Source organism: Benincasa hispida, chromosome 6 (assembly GCF_009727055.1).
Source record: "Benincasa hispida cultivar B227 chromosome 6, ASM972705v1, whole genome shotgun sequence".
NCBI lineage: Eukaryota > Viridiplantae > Streptophyta > Magnoliopsida > Cucurbitales > Cucurbitaceae > Benincasa > Benincasa hispida.
This window is the reverse complement of record NC_052354.1, coordinates 29,039,950-29,061,665: the sequence shown is the minus strand read 5'-3', so window position 1 is coordinate 29,061,665 and position 21,716 is coordinate 29,039,950. Positions and strand designations below refer to the sequence as shown.

Here is a 21,716-nt window from a genome sequence, read left to right as displayed (position 1 = left end):
CGCTAAAGATACTTATTTGCTATATGATTGTTGTTTGATTGCTATTTGATATTATTAGTTTATGTGATTGTCAATGATATCAATACTATCTTATTGTTATTATCTGATACTCATTGCCAATTATGATTATTGTCATTGGGTTGTTTACATAAAAAATAAATTATTGATTGCAAGATTGAGAACATGGGAGAGTCCATGTCACAATTAGGCATCCACTTCAATACATCCAAAACAACAATCAACCCAGAAATCAAACCTCCCATACAAAACACATCCACAAAATTGCTAGAAATTAATCAAATGACAATCAGAAGACAATCAAGTAACAATCAATCCGAAGGAAATCAAGCAACAATCATCTAAAACAACACTCAACCCATAAATCAAACCATACCCCAACTTTTCCAGGAATAATGCAATGTCAAATCATCAAATTCACAGTTCCATCAGGAATCGTCTTTGACTTCGCAACAAAACCCTCAAAAATACAAGAAAAATCATGAGAAAAATAAAAATAAAATCAATGGTCCTTCCTCAAACAGAAAAGAAAGTAAAACAGGAACGAATACCCACATGGAGATGATTATTCCCCCATGATTTTTGTTCCTCTGCAAGATTACCGCCAACAAAGCAAAACAAGAACAAATACCCACAAGGAGGTGATTATTCCGCTACGATTTTTATTCCTTTGCAATGCATGTAATACTGTCGGACATGGCTGAGTATGTATGAAGATATTGAAAAAAAAACCTAGAACGAATCTTCGACCCCTGAATCGGAAATCCAGAATCAATAATGACGACGAAGAGTTTAGAGAGAGAAACTCGTAGATGGAGAGAAACCAGTATTGAATGAGAATCTTTCTGCGACCGCAATTGTGAACAAGAGAAATCATGAATCAAATGAAATATTGAACATGATTTTAGGACTGGTTGTTGCAAACCATTGAAGGGAAAACACGTAAAAGGAAAAATGAGGGAGAAGATTGAATATTTTTAGTAGTTTTTAATTATGAGGGTACTTTTAAAACAAGAAAAAATAAAATATCACATCCCTAATCTGAACAACGTGATTTTAGCCATCTTAAAGATTTTCTAGATATTTTACTATATATGCAATATTTTAAAACTTGATGATAGAGATGCTAATATATAACTTTAATTTGATACCTGATGCAATTTCCCAAAAATATACGTATCCTACTTCAAAGTCTAAGAAAGATAGACTGGTGAACACTGTAGGTCAACACTAATTAATTTACTTTTTCTGTCTCCCTACTCAATACTACCATAGGAAGTGACATTTAAGTTTACAAGTCCAATGAAGACACTATCCATTTTAAGTTTGGGGTGTGATTGATCAATGTTTTACGTTAAAGATTCGAAACTTTATAAGACATTCTTCGTCAATATTCCAGCTGAATTATTTTTTTATCGCGTTAGAGATTTGAAACTCTATAAGACATTCTACTGGTCAACATTCCAACTGAATTAATTTTAAGAAGAAAAGGAAACAAAAATCTCACCTTCTAATAAGTAGAAGTAGCCAGAGGCATTCATGATACTCATGATTTGCCATTGCATGAATGCATTAAATTGGGAGTGAGTACACATTGTCAACCTTAAATGAAGCGCTAAGTTTGTCAAAGCGTACTCAAACTATTCATAGTTTGATATGTTCGTCACCAATGTTGATAAGCCAAAACAAAGGTAACACCTCGAGATGAACTCCCTTTTACCTATGAAGTTATTAAAAGAAGTTAAATGATGTTGATGTTGAATGAGTTAATTAGTACAATACTTGAACCTGGACTTCAAGTTTAAGCTAAGTTCTAGAAAAAGTGAAAGATAGGAAGTTATAGGAAAACTAGTCTTAAGACCGAAGAAAGAAGTGTCTTGAACCACAAATTAGGGAAAATAGGAATATATCATTGCTCTTTGAGGACAAATAATAGTTTAAATTTTGAGGTTTTGACAACTTGTGAATTAACAAGTTATTTGACGCCTAAAATTGACATGGAGTTCTTTTCATTAATCATCTAAAATTTCAGCCCAATTATAAAATAAGCAAAAGAATAAGTCGTGACACCATTACATGGAAAAATACTTGAACTTCATACTAATCTGTGCCATTAAGAGGACGTTTGGCGCAAAAAGGTGAATTGAGTTGGTAATAATTGTTTGTCGTATAAAATTGGTTGTAGAGTTAAAAAAAAAAAATTGTCTTTGGGGCCAGAGTTGATTTGAATCAAGAAATCTATATTTGGAGTATTGAATTGAGGTATCTTCTCAAGAGTATCTGAGGTAGATTTTTGTAATCTAACAAGTTTTTTCTTGCATGTTTTTATATGTTGAACTCTTTTCTCTAAACAATTAACTATCCACATATTTTTCTTAATTTTCAACATTCAAAATGTGTAACTAATGCTTGATTTTATGAAGTGGAAATGTGGATGATATGCATTGATGAAGTTGCATTATGCACTCAAATTTCCTCAGTGAAATCCAAGTGTAAATTCCACTGAGTTTCTTGGTAAGTCCAGGGTCGAACACAGGGACTTGTAAAAATAGGATGCATTGGTAATTTTTATGAAAACCTTGCGGTAACTAAGTAAATAAATTGTTGGTTTGTTGTTGATTGTATTAATGAGAAAATAAACAAATGCAGCAGATTCGAGAAAAGTCAGTTGTGTGAGAGATGCAATGAGTATGCGATGAATAGTTGAGAAGATCTTTAGCTAACGTTACATGGGAATGCGTCAGACTATGCGATCATGGTACAACCATGCACAGCAAGTCATTTTCCAATGCAATGGGATGCTCCTAAGTCTAGGACGCATGTGTTGAATGCAAAAGTGTCCATAGAGCTTATCCCTAAGTCTATACTCTTGTCCTATGCGATGATGCAAAATGCATAAAAGCAAGGTGATCACATACAATCATATCCTATCTCTAGGATGCATGCGATATGTTGATAACAAATAGTGCTCATTCCTAAGCTTTTATCTCTTGATTATGTATTCTAATATGGCTCTTCCAAGCCTAGATTCTAACTTGTTCTTCCCAAGTCTAGATCCTGTCCTTAGACTACCCTCCCGAGTATCTCTAATGGACGAATGAAGCATACATAATACAAGATAAATGTATAGCATGGAGATTCCCTAGTTGTGCTAGCTAAATGCTCCTCAACCCATTCAACCGATTTAGCTACTCATGCATAAGTAACAGAGAGTGAACAGATATAGAGAAGAAAATTCCATTTTTATAAATGAGTTGAGTACAAAATCACAATGGAAGTTAAAGGTAGAGAACCTGGTAGCAATTCCTTGCTAACCAAGGCTTTTACACTGAAATCTCTATTCGGTTCTAAAGATGTTCCTGCTTCTGCAGGCATCGACCCTCTCTCTATCCTTAAAGCTTCCGGCGTTCTCCTAAGCTTACCGGAATGATCTGCCGGCACAACCTCCTCCCTCGCGTCCGCCTTAAAATGAAAGAAACTTATGAACAAAGATGTGCATATGAACTTCGAACTAAAGAATGGTGAACTGATCAACCCCTTTTCTGAAGGCTACCCTTGGTATTTATAGACATCCAAGGTGAACGGCGGATTCTCTCTCATGATTGTACAGATGAGATGACTTTAATTCCTGACTGATACGCCGAATATTTGTCACCGAAAAGCTGATTGTACTTGTGATCGTTAACGACTGTCAACTTAATTCAGATTTGACTGTCATCAGCTTTCTATCCCATCGCGATTAATTAGCCTCTCACTCAGATGCGCCCAACATGTTGCGCTAACCAAGTTGCAGCGATCCTCTCGGGCGAATGTTTGCGAACACAATCATCGCAAAGCCTTGCGGTGAAGTTGTGCTCGACGAATGATTTTCTATGATCACAATTATTGCATTGCGTCAATGCATATTCTGCACAAAAATACAAAAATCAACTGTTCTAATGCGATGAACGCATGCGACCGCAATATTATGAAATCGATGCTTAATGGACGCAAATTAACATATTTCATCAACGTAATCCAACATTGATTAAGAACATAGCACTATGATAACGTGCATTTCTGTCTGTTATCAGTAACTTAAAACTTTCCATATATTTTACAATTTTAGTTAAGGATAAATTTCAGGTTTTAGAAAAATTTGTTTAGAGTTTTGGGTATTTTTTTTTTCTTTTACTCAAACAAGATTTGGATGAAAATTGGATGTCAGATAAAATTTGAAATATGATGAAAATTTGATTGGATGGGTTCTCATGATAATTTGGTTTCAAATGAAATTTTAAGTTCATTCATATAACAATTAGAATAATCAGAAGTATATTTGGTACAATAGAGTATAGGGGATTAAATACACCGAAAACACTTGAGCAAAGACTAAAAATAGGACCTAAAATCTCTCTCTAATTTACCTAATGTACTACAATATATGTTCACACTCTCCCTCAAACTTAAGGTGGCAAAGTACAGACCAACTTAAGTTTGTTAAGCAACTGGTGGAAGCATCGAGATGATAAAGTTGTTGGGTTTTATGCCCTAAAACTAGTAGATATTAAATCTTATTAATTGACCATTATCAATAAAGAGTTATAGATGTTAATTCAATGAATGTTATTGTTTGTGTTGTTTGTCTATTTTTGTCTTAATAATCCTGAATCCAATAAACTAACATCCAAGGCTGCCTTATGAGTCTTAAACTGTATGTGGAGACATACAAGGATCAATATTCAAAATACAGCCTGAAGGGTCTATAGTATAGGGATAATATTGGGTACCTTATCCTGGTAACAATATGGATATGGCCTACTTTGTATTTGATACAAACGCAATGATCCAACGCGTTCGTGTAGTTGACATGCTAATAGGGATATCCTATCCAATGAGTTTGCATAAGACCGGACCAAAAACTAGTAACCACTAGATGTGACACCGTTAACTAGTTAGGTTTCTATTTCAATAGGATAACCTAGACAACTTAGTCTTAACCCTGAGTATATTATGAACTCCTATTCACGAGGGATTGTCCTTTGATTTGTATGGATGAGGGTGACCAATTCGCCGATCCAATATGCCTACCATTCTGAGGACAATACCGAGTGGGGAGCTAGGAACATAATAATACAAGATGGAATTTACTCTTTTCCGTCTTAGAGGAGCAGTCGTACTTAAGGAGTTAGAAGTAAGCCAAGGGTAAAATAGTAATTTGACCCAGTTGGAATTACGAACACTCGTGAAGGACTAACTTGCTATTATTGGTTTATATCCGTGGACAAAAAAATATATCTGTTGTGAGAAGAGAGCAACTATGGGTCTTTGGTGGAGTGTACTCATAGGGCAATGGTTACTGAGGAGATCAAGAAGAAACGGAGGTGTTTGGGAGAAGTTCGGAGCCGAAAACGTGTAGAATAGGAGCGTTTTGCTGCTCACCATTGTGATGCTGTTATCGTAGCATTGCAACCCCGAAAGGTAGACACAATGCTTATCAGTCATACCATTGCAAGGCTCCAAGGTTTGACGAAGTGCAGGCAGTGCGCACGAGGACCTTCGGCTACAACTTTTTTTTTTTTTTTACCTAATTCCCTTTGTATCATTTAATTTATTATTGATTAATTCAATTAATATAATAGCTATATCAATTTAATCAATCAATTTTGCATTAGGGTGCCAAAATCAGTCCAATTTTTGCTGTTTAAATTAATTTAATTATGCATTGGAAGGATGTTTAAATTAATATTTGAATTCATATTGTATATTGTATGTCATATAGATTCAAAAATACTCACCTTAGGATAAACATGTATATGCATAATAAATAAATATAAATGGTTATATTTTATAAATATATGATTAAATTAGCATGCTCATGCATCATGATATAAGTGTTATGTTAGTGATGTACGATTACACTAAGCATGTCGATGCATTATACTATATATTATAATTATTATAATAAATAGTGGATGATGTATGTGAATGCTTGTTTTTTGTGTATGATTTACATAAGTGTTATATTTATCAAATAAAAATGGAATTTTCATTGAACATGACATTACTTAGGTAAATATAATTGTTCTATTTAATCGATGTCTTTAGATGCAATTTTTTAGGTTTTAATAAAGCATTAAAATATAAGTGTTATCATTTTAGTGAGGTAGTTTAAAATATATAATCAAGAGTAGCATGCAAAAATAGGTTCAAATTAATTTTAAATAATTTAAAATTAATCAACCTAGACTTATGTTATTTCTAATGGGATTAGGAATAGGTTAATATTTTTAATTTGTTTTAATAGGTTTAAAATAAATTTAATTAAAATATGAAATTTATAAAATAATTGCCCATAAGAGACCTTTGTCTAAAGAAGGTTTTGTTTAGGAGGGTGTATTTAAGCTACAGGGAATAGAACACCTCCACCTAGGAATTGACCTGGAAGGTGAATTAGGAAAATACTTTATAAGCATGCAATAAATTATTGATTTTATTAAAAGAATTTAATAAATGAAATCAAGTATTGTTAAATTATTCAATATAAATGTTATATTGAACAAATTTAAAATGATTTAGATAAATTCATTAGCTGAGTTTTAATTAAGTATAATAAAATCCTAAAAATATTAGAATACTTTAGTGGGAAGATGTTGGTATATGTGATATATCAAAATTCAGCTCTCATGTCCCTAAGAGTTCACACTGTGAGATTCATGCTCGACTTCGTGTCACCCTGGGCATGGCCTCCCTTCGGAAAGTGTTTGTATGGGTTAATAACAAGGTGAATGGGAAAAGTGTTCATAGTAAGTGGGAGAGGGACGCGTGTCAATATATCCTTCGATCTCCTCCATTAGGTTGCATTGTGAGATTCTTAAGGTTTGCCTACGTGTCATTCTAAATCGACCATCCCTTCGGAGGGCCTGATTATAGGGGTCGGAACAACACAAATTCCAGCAATGGATTGGGTTTTTAGGTTAATCTTCAATAGTTGTCATTCCCTTTGGTACTCTGTTGAAGCGTACCTCTGGGATCCTGAAATGGGAGGGTCGCACTTGCGGGATGAATTAAATTAGTTAATGAATCCTTGACCAAAACAATGGTACCAAAAAACTATAGGAATAACAGTTATTCTAGTGTTAGTGATTGGCTGAGATTGTTTCAATTCATGGGAGAAGCAGTTGATCATCCTTCGGTGGCTATTGCTCTAAACCTTTGAAGTATCGTTGCAAAAATTAAAATCAATAGTTTAATTAGGGTTCTATGATTACATATGTTTTTGTTAAATTGATTGGATTATTGAGTAATGGGTTATGACAAATATAACTAATACGATCAATTGATTGTTGTACGTTTCAGCATGTCTTTAACAATCATATCTTTGCTTAAAAATGAGAAATTAATCGATGAAAACTATGCAACATGAAATCTAACCTGAAAAACTATTCTGGTTATTGATGATCTGCGGTTTGTCTTGATGGAGGAATGTTCTCCAGTCCTCTCTCAAAATGCATCCCACGCGTTGAAGGATGCTTATGACTGTTGGATAAAGGCCAATGATAAGGCCCGAGTCTACATGTTGGCAAGTCTGTCTTGCATTCATACCAAGAAGGATGAGGCCATGATGTCTGCATGTCAGATCATGGAGTCGCTCTAGGAGATGTTTGGACAACCATCCATTCAGATCTGGCACGAGATCCTCAAGTACATTTATAATGTGCGCATGAAAGAAAGCCAGTTAGTGATAGAACATGTTCTCGACCTGATGGTCCAATTCAATGTCGCTGAAATGAATGATGTGGTCTTCCATGAGTAGAGTTAGGTTTCTTTTATTTTAGAATCTCTTCTGAAGAGTTTTCTTCAATAAAAGCAATGCGGTTATGAAAAAAATATAGTACAATCTGACTACTCTTCTAAACGAGTTACAAACTTCCAGTCCCTTATGAAAGGTAAGGGACTAGTAGAAGGAGGGCAAATGTATCCCACTCCAAAAAGTTCTATAAGGGTTCATCCTCTTGAACTAAGTTTGTTTCTTCAAGCTCTGGTTCTAAGAAGATCCAAAAAAAGAAAGGAGGGAAGGAGAAGGCTCCTGTTGTTGGAAAAGACAAGGGCAAAGCTAAGGCTGACAAGGACAAATGCTTCCATTGTAATGTGGATGGTCATTGGAAACACAATTGCACCAAGTACCTTGCTGAGAAGAATAAAGAGAAATAAGGTAAATATGATTTACTTATTTTGGAAACTTGTTTAGTGAAAAAGGACCATGATGCCTAGATATTGGATTCAGGAGCTATTAATCATGTTTGTTTTTCTTTACAAGGAACTAGTTCCTTCCATTGTTTTTCTTTACAAGGAACTAGTTCCTTCCAGTAGCTTGAAGAGGGTGAAATGATGCTCAAGGTTGGAACGGGGGACACCATTTCAGCTCGTATAGGGAGCTTCTAAGTTGTTTCTTGGAAGTAGGTTTTTGTTTTTACAAAACTATACATTGTTCCTAAAATGAGGAGGAACGTTGTTTCTATTTCCTATTTAATTAAACAAGCATACTCATGTTTCTTTTAATTCAAATGAAGTGTTCAGTATAAAAAATGGTGTGACTATTTGTTCAGTTAAACTAGAAGACAACTTATATGTGTTAAGACCAACTGAATTAAAAACACTTTCAAATCAGGAGATGTTTAAAACTGCTAATACTCAAACAAAAAGGCGAAGAATTTCTCCATGTAACACTGATATATATCTTTGGCATTTGAGATTAAGCCACATAAATCTTGATAGGATCAAGAGATTGGTAAATATGGATTTCTAAGCAAATTAGAAGATGATTCATTTCCTCCATGTGAATCCATTCTCGAAAGAAAAATGACTAAAAGACAGCTTAATGGAAAAGGTTATACAGCCAAAGAACCTTTAGAGCTCATACATTCGGATCTTTGTGGTCCAATGAATGTAAAGGCTAGAAGAGGGTATGAATACTTTATCTCTTTCATAGATGATTATTGAAGGTATGGTTACTTATACCTAATGGAACATAAGTCTGAAGCCTTTCAAAAGTTCAAAGAGTATAAGGCTGAAGTTGAAAACCTATTTGGTAAAACAATTAAAACATGATCGAGGTGGAGAGTACATGGATTTAGAATTCCAAGACTATATGATAGAACATGGAATTCAATCCCAACTCTCAGCACCTGGTACACCTTAGCAGAACGATGTATTAGAAAGGAGAAATAGAACCTTATTAGATATGGTTCATTTTATGATGAGTTATGCTCAATTGCCTAACTCGTTTTGGGGGTATCCAGTAGAGACTGCAGTTCACATCTTGAACAATGTTCCCTCGAAGAGTGTTTCTAAAATGTCTTTCAAGTTATGAAGGGGCGTAAACCAAGTTTACATTACTTCAGAATCTAGGGTTGTCCTGCACATGTATTAGTGACAATTCCTAAGAAATTGGAACCTCGTTTAAGATTATGCCGATTTATTGGTTACCCTAAGGAAACGAGAGGTTTTTTGTTCTACGACTCTCAAGAAAAAATAGTTTGTATCGATGAATGCTACATTTTTAGCGGAAGACCACATGAGAGATCATAAACCACGAAGCAAAATAGTATTAAATGAAGCTACTGAAGAGTCAACAAGAGATGTTGATGCAGCTGGTTCTTCACCAAAAGTTAATGAAGAAGCCAACACTTTAGGTCAGTCTCGTCCTTCTCAATCATTGAGAGTGCCTCGATGAAGTGGGATAGTTGCGATACAACTTGACCGCTACTTGGGTTTAACTGAACCTCAGATTGTCATGCCAGATATGTTGATGATCCAATTTCCTATAAACAGACAATGAATGACTAGACAAGGACCAATGGGTCAAAGCCATGGACCTTGACATGGAGTTTATATACGTCAATTCAGTATGGGATCTTGTAGATCCACCTGAAGGGGTAAAACCTATAAGATGCAAATGGATCTATAAAAGAAATAGAGATGTAGCTAGAAAAGTATAGACTTTAAAACTATACTTGTAGAAAAAGGTTCGACCTAAAGGGAAGGGGTTAACTATGAGGAAACTTTTTTCCCTGTTGTTATCTTAAGTCCGTAAGAATTCTCTTATCCATAGCCACATATTATGACTATGAGATATGGAAAATGGATGTCAAAACTTCTTTTCTGAATGGTAATCTTGAAGAGAATATCTTTATGTCTCAGCCCGAGGGGTTCATATCCCAAGGTCAGGAGCAAAAAGTTTGCCAGATGAATCGATCCATTTATGGGTTGAAATAGACATCCAAATCTTGGAACATTAGATTTGATACAACATCAAATCTTTTGGTTTTGATCAGACATTGATGAACCTTGTATCTACAAGAAAATCATCAACGATAAAGTAGCTTTTCTAGTACTTTATGTGGATAATATCCTACTCATTGGGAATGATGTAAGGTACCTTACCACTACTACAAAATCTATATTACTTGACACTTGTAGTTTTTAGTTACTTGACGTTTCTTTGAAAAAAACGTCAAGTAATGGCCTTTTAAAAAAGAAAATGTCAAGTAAAAAGGTTTAAAAAGTGGAGATTGATGGAATGTTTCAGACATTTTCATGTGAACCATTACTTGACACGTTTTTCGTGTCAAGTATAAGAAGCTCTTACTTGGCACGTTTTTCGTGTCAAGTAAAATATAAAAAAATAATTGACTTATAATTTTAAAGAAGTAAAGAGTTAAATGCCCTAGATTTAGTCGATCGACCTTCAACCTCGTATGCGCAACCGCTGTGTTCGTTCGACCTTCCCGCCCTTTATTGAAAAGAAAAAAAGTAAAAAGTAAAAAGGGAGAATAGAAGAAACCCTATCTCCAAATCCCTTTATTTTCTTTTTATTTTTTTATCCATTTTTACTTTATTCTTGTTATGAGGGAGATTTGAAGAAAATAACAAGTTATTTAAATGGGATTTTATTAGGAAATTGGTGGAATTAAAGGCTCAAAGGTAAACTTGTGAATATGGGTGATGGCATTTTTGTAATTAATCTCATCTTCCTCGTATTAAGGCACCCATCATGTACCACCTAAAATAAGAGATTGGGGCTGCCGATTTTGAGCAAGAGAGAACACATGAAGCCGCTTGAAGCCATCTGAAGTTGTCCATCATCGACGCTGGCGTTTGAGGTGGGTAAATCGTGTACCACCCATCTGAAGCTGTGTACCATTGTGTACCACCCATCTGAAGTTGTCCTCGTTGACACTTGTGTTTGAGGCGTGGAGTGTCCAGTCGGTTTAGTGTACTCGCGTGGGTTTCGATTCCGCGTCCGACGAGTGGGTTTCCGGTGTGGCTGTTTTTCGGCAGATTGATTCTAGTTTCAGGGCTGTCTTCCGGGGTGTGCCTCGCTTTCAGAGGCGTTGTTTTTCTATGGATCTCTCGTATCAATGGGTGTTTTTGGCCGATTGGTAGGGTTTGGTTTCACTCATTTTTCCTCTTAAATATCATTTTATTCCTTATAATTTAGGATTTTTCCAATTCTAGTCCCGTACTTTCAAATATTTAATTTGTGATTTGGGCTATAATGTAGCATCTTTGTAATGATTTGCTTGTTTGAATGTTTGATGATGAGATTGATTTTGAAGTGTTGGAAGGAGTTGAGTTGCTGTCCAATAGGTTTGAGACCGATCTTCGCAATTTTGGTAAGTTTGGAGGTTAGTATTAATAGTCTTTGTTACCCATTGAAGTATTGGTGTAATAATTGAGTTATTTTCAATTTTTGATGTTCAATTCAAAGATTTCAAGGGATTGGAGCCACTGTCCAGCAAAGTTAACGATGTTTGGACGTTTTGATAGGTATTAAGGCGTTGAAACTCTTTTGGAATTGTTACATAGTTGTTGGAATTTGCGTTTTGTAACCATTATTATTGAACTTTTTGTAGGTTGGATTACTTTGTTATAGTTTTGAAGTGGCATTCGAATCAAGCCACACTTTGGGTAATCTATTTGTAGTTAATTGATTATTTTGGTGAATGAAATTTTGAAGAATTTTTTTGTTACTTGTAGATAAGATTGGGCTTCCAATATTCTCTTCTACTCATTGATTACTATATTAGTTTTCTATTAAAGATGCACTTTGATTGCCTTTATAGAGGGATTACAATTGTGTCAAGTCGCTTCGCTTGAAAGTTTTGAAAGTTGTGAAAGTTGGGGGAGAGGTATCTGCATTCTACTATTTTAAATTTTAGCATATGCTTGATTTGTTGAAAATCTTCTTCCTCTTTATTATATTTTCTCACATCTCTCCCATCTTCCTTTGTTTTGCAGCGAAAGATAATTGTTCCTCCTGAGGCTGGATATGGTCAAAAGAGAATGAATGAAATCGCAGTAAGTCCCTAACTTTAAGTTGTAGATATTTTTTAAGTTTTGAGTATGATATTTTTCCATTGCATAAAGTAAGTCAATCATGTACATTTTTCTTTGTGCGTGACTTTTTGTCATTTTTGTATCTTAACACTTATTTCTATATTTTGAAATTTGATGTTATCGCTCTTTATTCTATTTTGCAAGTTGACTTGCTTAACATGGCTTGTTTGACCTTTAGTTCTCGATCTTTAGATTTCAAAGCTCAATGTATAGATTAAATAATATACTTTGTTGAGAGGTTACTTATTAAACAATTTGTCACTTTTGTGTTATTTGAAAGTTGAGTTTTGTATACAAAAACAATAGTTGAGATTTTATTTTGTGCATGTACATGTGAAAGAGAAATATTGTTGTTATTTGTGAGGAGTGTTCATATGAAAGGTCATAGTTGAACATATGGAATTTTTAGTAAAATGTATAATGTTTATTTAGTTGATATAATTGTATTATTGGAATACAAGACAGAAAATGAGAATATCAAGTGGGGCATTTAATTTGAAGAAAAAAAAAGACATATACTTGACAAATAAAAAATGTCAAGAGTTATCATATATGATACATAATCAATGTCAAGAATCAATAAACTTGACATACCACCAATGTCAAATGTATTACCTTTCTTGACACGAAAATTATATCAAGAAACATTTGTCTTGATTTTTTTTCAGAGTCAAGTTATCACACTATACTTGACAGTCGAATACTCGCCGCTTTTATAAGTGTCAAGTATACCTTCTACTTGACATTGGAAAAACTTCAAGTAATCCAATTTCTATAGTAGTGTACTGATATTAATAGTTAATAGGTACCAGTCCAATCCAAGGTTAGAACACTGGACTGCAGTTAAGAACATCCTTAAGTATCTTAGGAGATCAAGGGACTATAAGCTGGTGTATGGAGCAAAGAATTTGATCCATACAGGATACACTGACTCTGATTTCCAAACTGACAAGAATTCTAGGAAATCCACGTCAGGATTAGTGTTTACCCTAAACGAGGGAGCTATAGTGTGGCATAGTATCGAGCAAGGATGTATTATAGATTCCACTATGGAAGCTGAGTATGGACCTACTTGTGAAGTACCAAAGGAAGTAGTTTGGCTTAAGAAGTTCCCAAGCGATTTGGAAGTGTTTCCAAATATGGACTTGCCCGTCACCTTATACTGTGACAACAGTAATTGCTAATTTATTTACGAAGGCTCTCTCTTGACTAAAGTGTTTGAGGGTCATCTAGAGAGTCTAGGTTTATGAAACATATACATTGTATAATATAGGGCAAGTGGGAGATCTATAATGGGTATATGGATTCCCTAGTTTATTGTATTTATTTACAATAATCCTGCTTTTTAGATTCTAATATTATGTACAACTCACTTACTAGTGTTTTAGTTCAAGTTGGAGTTTGTTGGGTTTAATGCCCTAAAACTCATAGATAGTAAATTTTATTAATTAACTGTCATCAATAAAAAGTTATAGATGTTAATTCAATAAATGTTATTGTTTATGTTGTTTGTCTATTTTTGTCTTAATAACCATAAATCCAATGAACTAACATCCAAGTCTACCTTATGAGTCTTGAATTGCATGTAGAGACATACAGGGATCAATGTTCAAGATACAACCTAAAGGATCTATAGTATAGGGATAAGGTTGAATATCTTATCCTAGTAACACTATGGATACAACCCACTTTGTATTTGATACAAACACAATGATCTAACATATTCGTGTAATTGACATGCGAGTAGAGGTATCCTATGCAATGAGTTTGCATAAGACCAGACCACGAAATAGTAACCACTAGATGTCACACCTTTAACTAAATAGGTTCTTATTTCAATAGGATGACCTAGGCAACTTAGTCTTAATCCTGAGTATATTATGAACTCCTGTTCACGAGGGATTATCCTTCAACTTGTATGGGTGAGAGTGGCTAGTTCGTCAACCCAATATTCCTACCATTTTGGAGACAAGACCGAGTGGGGAGCTGGGAACATAATAATACAAGATGGAATTCAATCCTTTCCATCTTAAGGGTAAGTAGATGAGTGTTCCCTTAAGTGGTGTCTCTAGGACTTGAACAAGGGGCTCTACCCTCTCTTTAATCCAAGAGGGGTTTCTATTTATTGGTTGGACCATAAACAGGTTGTTCATTAAAAGAGCATTGGTACTAAAGAAGTTAGAGATAAATCAAGGGTAAAATAGTCATTCAACCCAATTAAAGTTACAAAACACTCGTGAAGTACTAACTTGTTGTTATTGGTCTACATTCGTGAGCACAGAAATATATTTGTAGTGAGAAAAGTGCAGTTGTGGGTCTTTAGTGAAGTGTACCCACAATTAATAAATGTTGATTAACTTGATTAATGAGTTTAGTCAATTAATCTCATATCATTGGAGGAGTCGTTCATTGGAACTTAAAGAGGAATGTTTGTGGAGCTTGGAAATCTACAAAGTGTTCAAGATTGTTCAAGAAATCGTTTGTGATCAAGATCGTTGGAAGAGCCATTCGTTGGAACTTAAAAAGGATTGTTCGTGAAGCTTGAGAATCTACAAAGGTAAGAATGGTTCTAACATTTTCCCTAAAGCATGTTATATTACATGTTTATTCTTTTTTAGTATACTGAATTTGTTTATGTAAAAATCGAATTGCGGGATGCAAGGCATTTACAACACTTCCGCTGTGGGATTCAATCCCTTCAAAAGCTTTGGTGAAAATATTAGTTGGTTGCTCAGTAGTGGAAATAGATCGTAAAAGGATAGTTTTACTCAAGAAATGATGATAGACAAAGTGACAGTCATTTTTAATATGTTTGGTACATTCATGAAAGACATTATCTTAAGCAATCTAAATGACACTATGATTGTCACAATAATGAATAGTTGCAGACTGCTGACAGACTCCCATATTAGCAAGAAGTCAGTAGAGCCATAATCACTCTGACATAGCATCAGCCAGAGCGTGATTCAGATTCAGTTCTAGAACGAGAGACAAAACTCTGTTTCTTACTCCGTCAAGAAATGAGAGAGTCACCTAGGTAAAAACAGTAACCTGAGGTAGAGTGCATATTAGTATGATCACCAGCCCAGACAGTATCATAGTAGCCGGATAACACCAGGGATGACTACGAAAAGAACTGAAGTCCATGCCCCAGAGTGCCCTTGACATAGCAAAGAATACAGAGAACAATAGTAAAATGAATGGTTCTTGGAGCAGCCATGAACTGGTTAACAATATGAACTACATATGCAATGTTTGGATGGGTTACTATTAGGTAAATAAGACTGCCAACAAGCTGACGATGTAGACTGACGTCTTCATGTGGAACTCCACCAAACAGAGTTAAGTGAACATTGGGATCGAGTGTCAATGTTGTTATGGAATCAATGATGCATAAACAGGCCAATAGATCAGAAGTATATTTTGCCTGATAAAATAAATAACCAACAAAACTCATTGACACTTCAAACCTAAGAAAGTAACTGAGTGAACCTAAACCTTTCATCTCAAAGTTTTCCTCAAGGTAACTTTATAGATCGAGTGTGTTAATGTTGTTGTGGAATCAATAATACCATGAGGTGTCTTGCGCGTAAAAAATGCCATTTCATGTGGATTGGAATTATATCCAAGTTGAATGATGGAGGAACTAAAAGTTGCAAACCAAGCTCACTGAGCCTACTTCAAACCATACAATGCACGACGAAGGAGACAAACTTTTTGGGGTGGATAAGAAATACTCTGTGACGGCTACATGTATACGTTCTTAGATAAGGTCCCATTAAGAAAGACATTCTTGACATCCATCTAAAAGAGAGGCCACTGTTTGGCAACAATAATTTCTAAGAGACTCTGAACAAATGCCATCCGTGCCATAAGAGCAAAAGTCTATTCATAATCGATGCCATAGTCTTAAGAATATCCTTTCTTCACAAGCTAAGCCTTATATCATTTAATAGAACCATCAGAGTGAGTCTTTATCTTATAGACCCACTTGCAACCAATGGATCATTTACCCCAAGGAAAAATCAACATAGTCTCAAGTGTGCATCTTTTCTAAAGCATGAGCGCTAGTACTAGCCTCATAAAAAGAGGTAAGTTCAACCAAGGAAACAATAATGGAAAAACAATGATAATTTCGAAGATGAGCGGGAGTCGTCCTTACCTGAGTGGAACGTCGAACAAGAGAAGTAGGGTCATGTATAGGATCAGGTTCAACAGTTGAGAAAAAAGACTGATCTGGGTTGGCAGAAACTAGTGCAAATTGCTCAAGCTCAGTATCATGAATGGACTCAAAAGAAAGAAAAAGATCAATGGAAGCATCAGTAATCAAGGGATGAAGACTTGAGAGAGGGGTATGAAAGGACGAGAGACTGAAGAACATAGTATAATCCCAAAAAGTAACACGACGAGAGATATGTAATCTATTAGAAAAAGATCCAAACAACAAAAACCTTTATGTTCGATTTTGTAGCCAATGAAACAATAGAGACATGCATGCGGTTCTAATTTAGTATGCTCATATGGATGAAGAAGAACAAAACATGCACAATCAAAGACCTTAAGATTAGAGTAGTTAAGAGAAGTACCATATAATCGTTTGAACGAGGAGATGTTTTGAAGGACAGAAAAATGGAGACGGCTGATTGTGTAGACAGAGCTAAGAGCAGTCTCACCCCAAAATTTCTCTGAATAAGAGGCAGAAAGAAGTTAGGCTCAAACAAAGTCCAAAATTTTGCGATGTTTGCATTCTACTCACCTCTGTTCAGAGGTGTAAGGACAAGAGCGTTGAATAAGAGCGCCTTGTTGGGTGAGAAAAGATAGAAGTCTGTAATCCTTATACTCCATGGCATTATTTGTGCAAAGTATTTTAATGGTATGAGAGAATCGAGTTTGAACCATATTAGCAAAATCAATGTACATTTGAAATAAGGCTGAACGATTTTTATAGAAATATATCCATGTAAATCGAGAGTAATCATCAATAAACAAAACAAAATAGCGATACCATTGACAGTAGCAGTAGGTGCAGGACCCCAAATGTCAAAATGAATTAAGTCAAAAGGTTGATCACATATGAAGTTTGATAGAGAAAAAGATAAAGCAGGTTGTTTTACGAGTTTGCAATTCAAACAATCAAATGGAACAAACTTGGAAACATTATTTAAATTTCTAACAAAAATTAAATGAAAAAGGTTCTCTAGAAGAAGCATGACCAAGATGGAGATGCCAGTAATATATAGCGGAGTCAGTGACAGAGGCAAAAATGGAATAAGCAGGAAGTTGAAGTAATGTGAGCTCAAACAACCTTCCCATTTTGTGACCTGCACCAATCGTCCGTCCCATTTGTGGATTCTAAACCTAACATCCAGTAGGAGAAAAGAAATAGTTAAGCCAATATCACATAATTTTTCGAATGACGCAAGGTTAACAGGTTAGGTTTGAAACATAATAATAATTGGAAAGTTTCAATGTAAGAGTGTCGATTGAGCAAACATAAGATATGATCACAGAATTTTTGGTCAGCAACATAAATGAGAGGAAGTGATTTTGTAGGAGTAGCTGCGGTCATTAGAGAAATGTCAGACGTCATATGATTGCAACAAGCAGAATCAAGAAGCCATCAATTACTTGGTGAAACCACAAGATCGGAGGAATTGCACGACATCACCTATGTTAGTAAGTTCTATAGATCACTCCTCTGAAAACTAGGTTGGGAAAGGATCGAGATTAGAAAAGGAGGCAGCAACAACAATAAAAGAAGAACCAGGTTTAGTAAGATTTCTTGACTTCGTAGAATGAGCTAGGGGTTGAGGTAGTCATGGGGACAATTATCCCGCATATGGCAATGTTAATGACAATACCTGCACTCTATTTTAGGGAAATGCAAAAACTTATGCCAAGAAAGCTTACAGTTCTTACAAAAGAGAGCTCCATGAGTATCGTGCATATAAGTTCAGAACAATTTCAGATTGCTTGGAGGAAACGATGGAAATTCATTTTTCCTCACACAGGATTTCCTAAATCGCTGTATCTAGTGAAGGTAGAGGATTATGATGTAACAAAGCAGCAGAAATAGATTCATTTTCTGGATGAAGCCCTATAAGAACCTTAATAAGACGAAGATAATCATTACTAATTTTAGCTTGATCCTATTGTGTTCAAATTGGTTGAAGAGTTTCTAAATATTCATTAATTGATTGGCCAGTATCCTGATTGAGATTAACAAGAGTACTGTGCAATTGATAAAAATAAGCCAGTTCAACTGATTGAAAGCGTGTAAACAAGAAATCACACAAACTTTTAGCATCATCAAACACATCAAACTGAGTGTGAATAACAAGAATAGATGTATTACCTAGCCAAGTGATAACCCGATGATTCTTACTATCCCAATCTTCTAATCGTTCAATAAATTTATAATCGTCCTCAGTGACTATCTTGACTGGCTTAGAAATATCACTAGTGATAATGCACCATAATTTGCACCCAATTAGAAATCTTTTCATTTGATGGGCCCAACTAAGATAATTGGCTCCATCAAGAATAGTGTTAATAGAATGAAACACATTAAGAATAGGCGATTCTTTGATCTGTCGGATTTGGTGTCATAAATCTCATATATCTTGTAGTTTGTAAAAATAAATTATATATTTAATAAAAATAAGATCTATTTTATTAACATCCAAACTGCATTAATTCAATATAATAAACTAAGGTCAAAGGTTATGTGATTTCACTTGAATGGTAGACATATAAGTGGTTCATGTTCAAGTTATAACCTAAAAGGTCTGTAGTAAATGGATAAGGTTGGGTGTTTTATTCTGATAACACTATGGATATGACCCATTTTGTTATTGTTACATGAGTTGTAAATGTTACGGACAATATGAGCCATATTGTTTATGTGAAGACATGTGAGTGGGGGTATCTTGTATGAAGAGTTATACATGGCTGGACTACGAAATGATTGGTTTTTTTTTTTTTTTTTAAAACCGTTACTTGAAGAAACCAACGTTTCACTAAGATGACCATAGGTGTCTTGACCTTAATCCTGAGTGAGTTGTGAACTCTTGTCTATGAAGACAATCCTTTGATCTGTATGGGTAAGAGTGGCCAAGTTAGCCGACTCAACAAGCCTACCATTTTGGGAATTTATCCGAGTACGAAGTTAGGAACACATATACAGTAGAGGAATTCTCTCATTCTCGATTATAGATAAAGTAGATAAATTGATCCCTTAATAGTTGATATCGTGTCTTGAAAAATGAGATCTCAACCTCTCATTGGCCCGAAGGTGTTAGTTTATAGTTGGACTATAAACTGTTTGTTCATTAAAGAAATCAGTCATACTTAAAGAGAGATGTAACTACAGGGTAAAATTATATTTTGACCCAACTGTAGTTATGAACAGTTTGGGAAGGGTCTGCTCACTATTGATTAGTTATATCCATAGACACAGAAATATATCTACAATGCGAAGAGTGCAGCTAATGGTCTTTAGTGGAGTGACCGGTAGTTAATGATATTGATTTATTTAATTAAATAGTTTAATTAATTAATCTCATATCATTTGAGCTTCTAATCTACAGGTCCATAAGGTCCCCTTGTTAGCTCACTGAGGATATTAATGAGAAATGATTTGAATTGTTCAAATTACATAAAGGAATTTTATATTAATATGATTAATATATATTGTATTATGATACATTATAGAATATGGTTAATTATAGATATGATCTACAATCTGAACTACATAAGAGAGATATATTTGAATGAAATTTAAATATTAAATTTATATGAATTGGATTCATATAGAATTACAGTATTAGAGAGAAGTAGTTGAATGAGATTCAAATATTAGATTTATATAAATTGGATTCATAAAAAAATGTATGCATATAAATATGTGATATTTATATGTTAGTTAATTAATCCTATATTAAAGATGATTTGTTATATAGTTATTTAATTTGCATGTTAATTGATTAATTAATAGTTAACTAATCAATTAACAAATGATGAAAAATGGGAAAAACTTGGAGAAGGGGTTACCTTCTCCCTTTAAATACATCATTATAACCTATTTAGTGCAAGAATATTCATTTTGTGAAAAGAAAACCCAGCCTTCACTCTCATATTCTCTCTATTCTCTCAGGAACATTCCTTTACCTTTCATTCCCTCTTTCAGGGTGTTAGAGTCCATACATCTAGCTCCCTAGAATCCTAGAGCATAACGAGGAAGCTTTTTTAGTGGTTTGTTTGTTTGTGGAGAGATTCAAATTTGTTTAGTGGCAAAAGGGAGGAAAACGTGAAGAAAGGGCAATCTTCAAGGGTGAGTTTTCTTCTTCCTTTTCTTCTATTTTTCTTCATTAGAAGCATGCTTAGGCTTATTTGAATGTTTATTCTATTTTTTGAGATTTTGTTCACTATTTTTATGTTCTATAAAATCGTTTTTCAAAATGCAAGCGTGAGAATCTGATTCCCTTCATAGTCTGCATAGGTTAGACGTCTAGATTCACTGAATCAATATGCCTACCATTTTAGGGATTCATCCAAGTGGGGAGCTGGGAACAGCTACATAAGATGGAATTCACTCATTCCGTTATCAGGACAAGTAATAAATTACTCCCTTAAGAGTTCATTCCGGATTTTGGAACAATGAGGCGCCTCACCCTCTCACTGGCTAGAGATGGGTCTAGTTATAATGGGACTACGTCTAATTGTTCATTAGAGGGATCAGTGGTACTTAAGAAATTCAATGTAATTACAGGAACATTAATTTTGACTCAACTTTACTTATGAAAAATTTGTGAAGGGTCAAAGCACTGTTGATCAGTTATATCGAATGGACACATAAATATATCTACAATGTAAAGATTGCAGCTGTCGAAATTTAGTAGAGTGACCGGCGGTTAATAAATGGGGATTAATTTAATTAATTAATCTTGTATCATAGAAGCTTCTAAATTGTAGGTTCATAAAGTCTTTTATCAACTCAATAAGGATTAATGGGAATCGATTAATTTTGGTTTAATTTTGGCTTAATTTGAATTTCTCAAATTAATTAAAGGGAATTAATTGTATGAGATACAATTAATATAATATAGTGTATGTTGACACATTATAATATAATGTTTAATGAGAGAAACAAATATTTGAATATGATTCAAATTTCAATTATATGAATGAGATTCATATAAAAACTACAGGTTAAAATTAATTCGAATATGATTCATATTAAAACTATAGGTTATATGGGAGAATATAAACTATGTCATATTATATATGGTCTAATAAATTATACGTTATATATTATA

The 21,716-nt window shown here is 34.4% G+C and overlaps 1 protein-coding gene across 1 annotated transcript; it reads right to left on the bottom strand.

Moving 5' to 3' along the window:
- Positions 1-15,523: 15,523 nt before the first annotated feature.
- LOC120079193 lies at positions 15,524-17,244 on the bottom strand. The gene is made up of 3 exons (XM_039033359.1): positions 17,156-17,244; positions 16,562-16,820; positions 15,524-15,826 (listed from the first exon to the last, which is right to left on the bottom strand). Exons 1-3 carry the CDS (start codon positions 17,242-17,244, stop codon positions 15,524-15,526), a joined length of 651 nt encoding a protein of 216 aa, XP_038889287.1.
- Between the last annotated feature and the right edge of the window lie 4,472 nt (positions 17,245-21,716).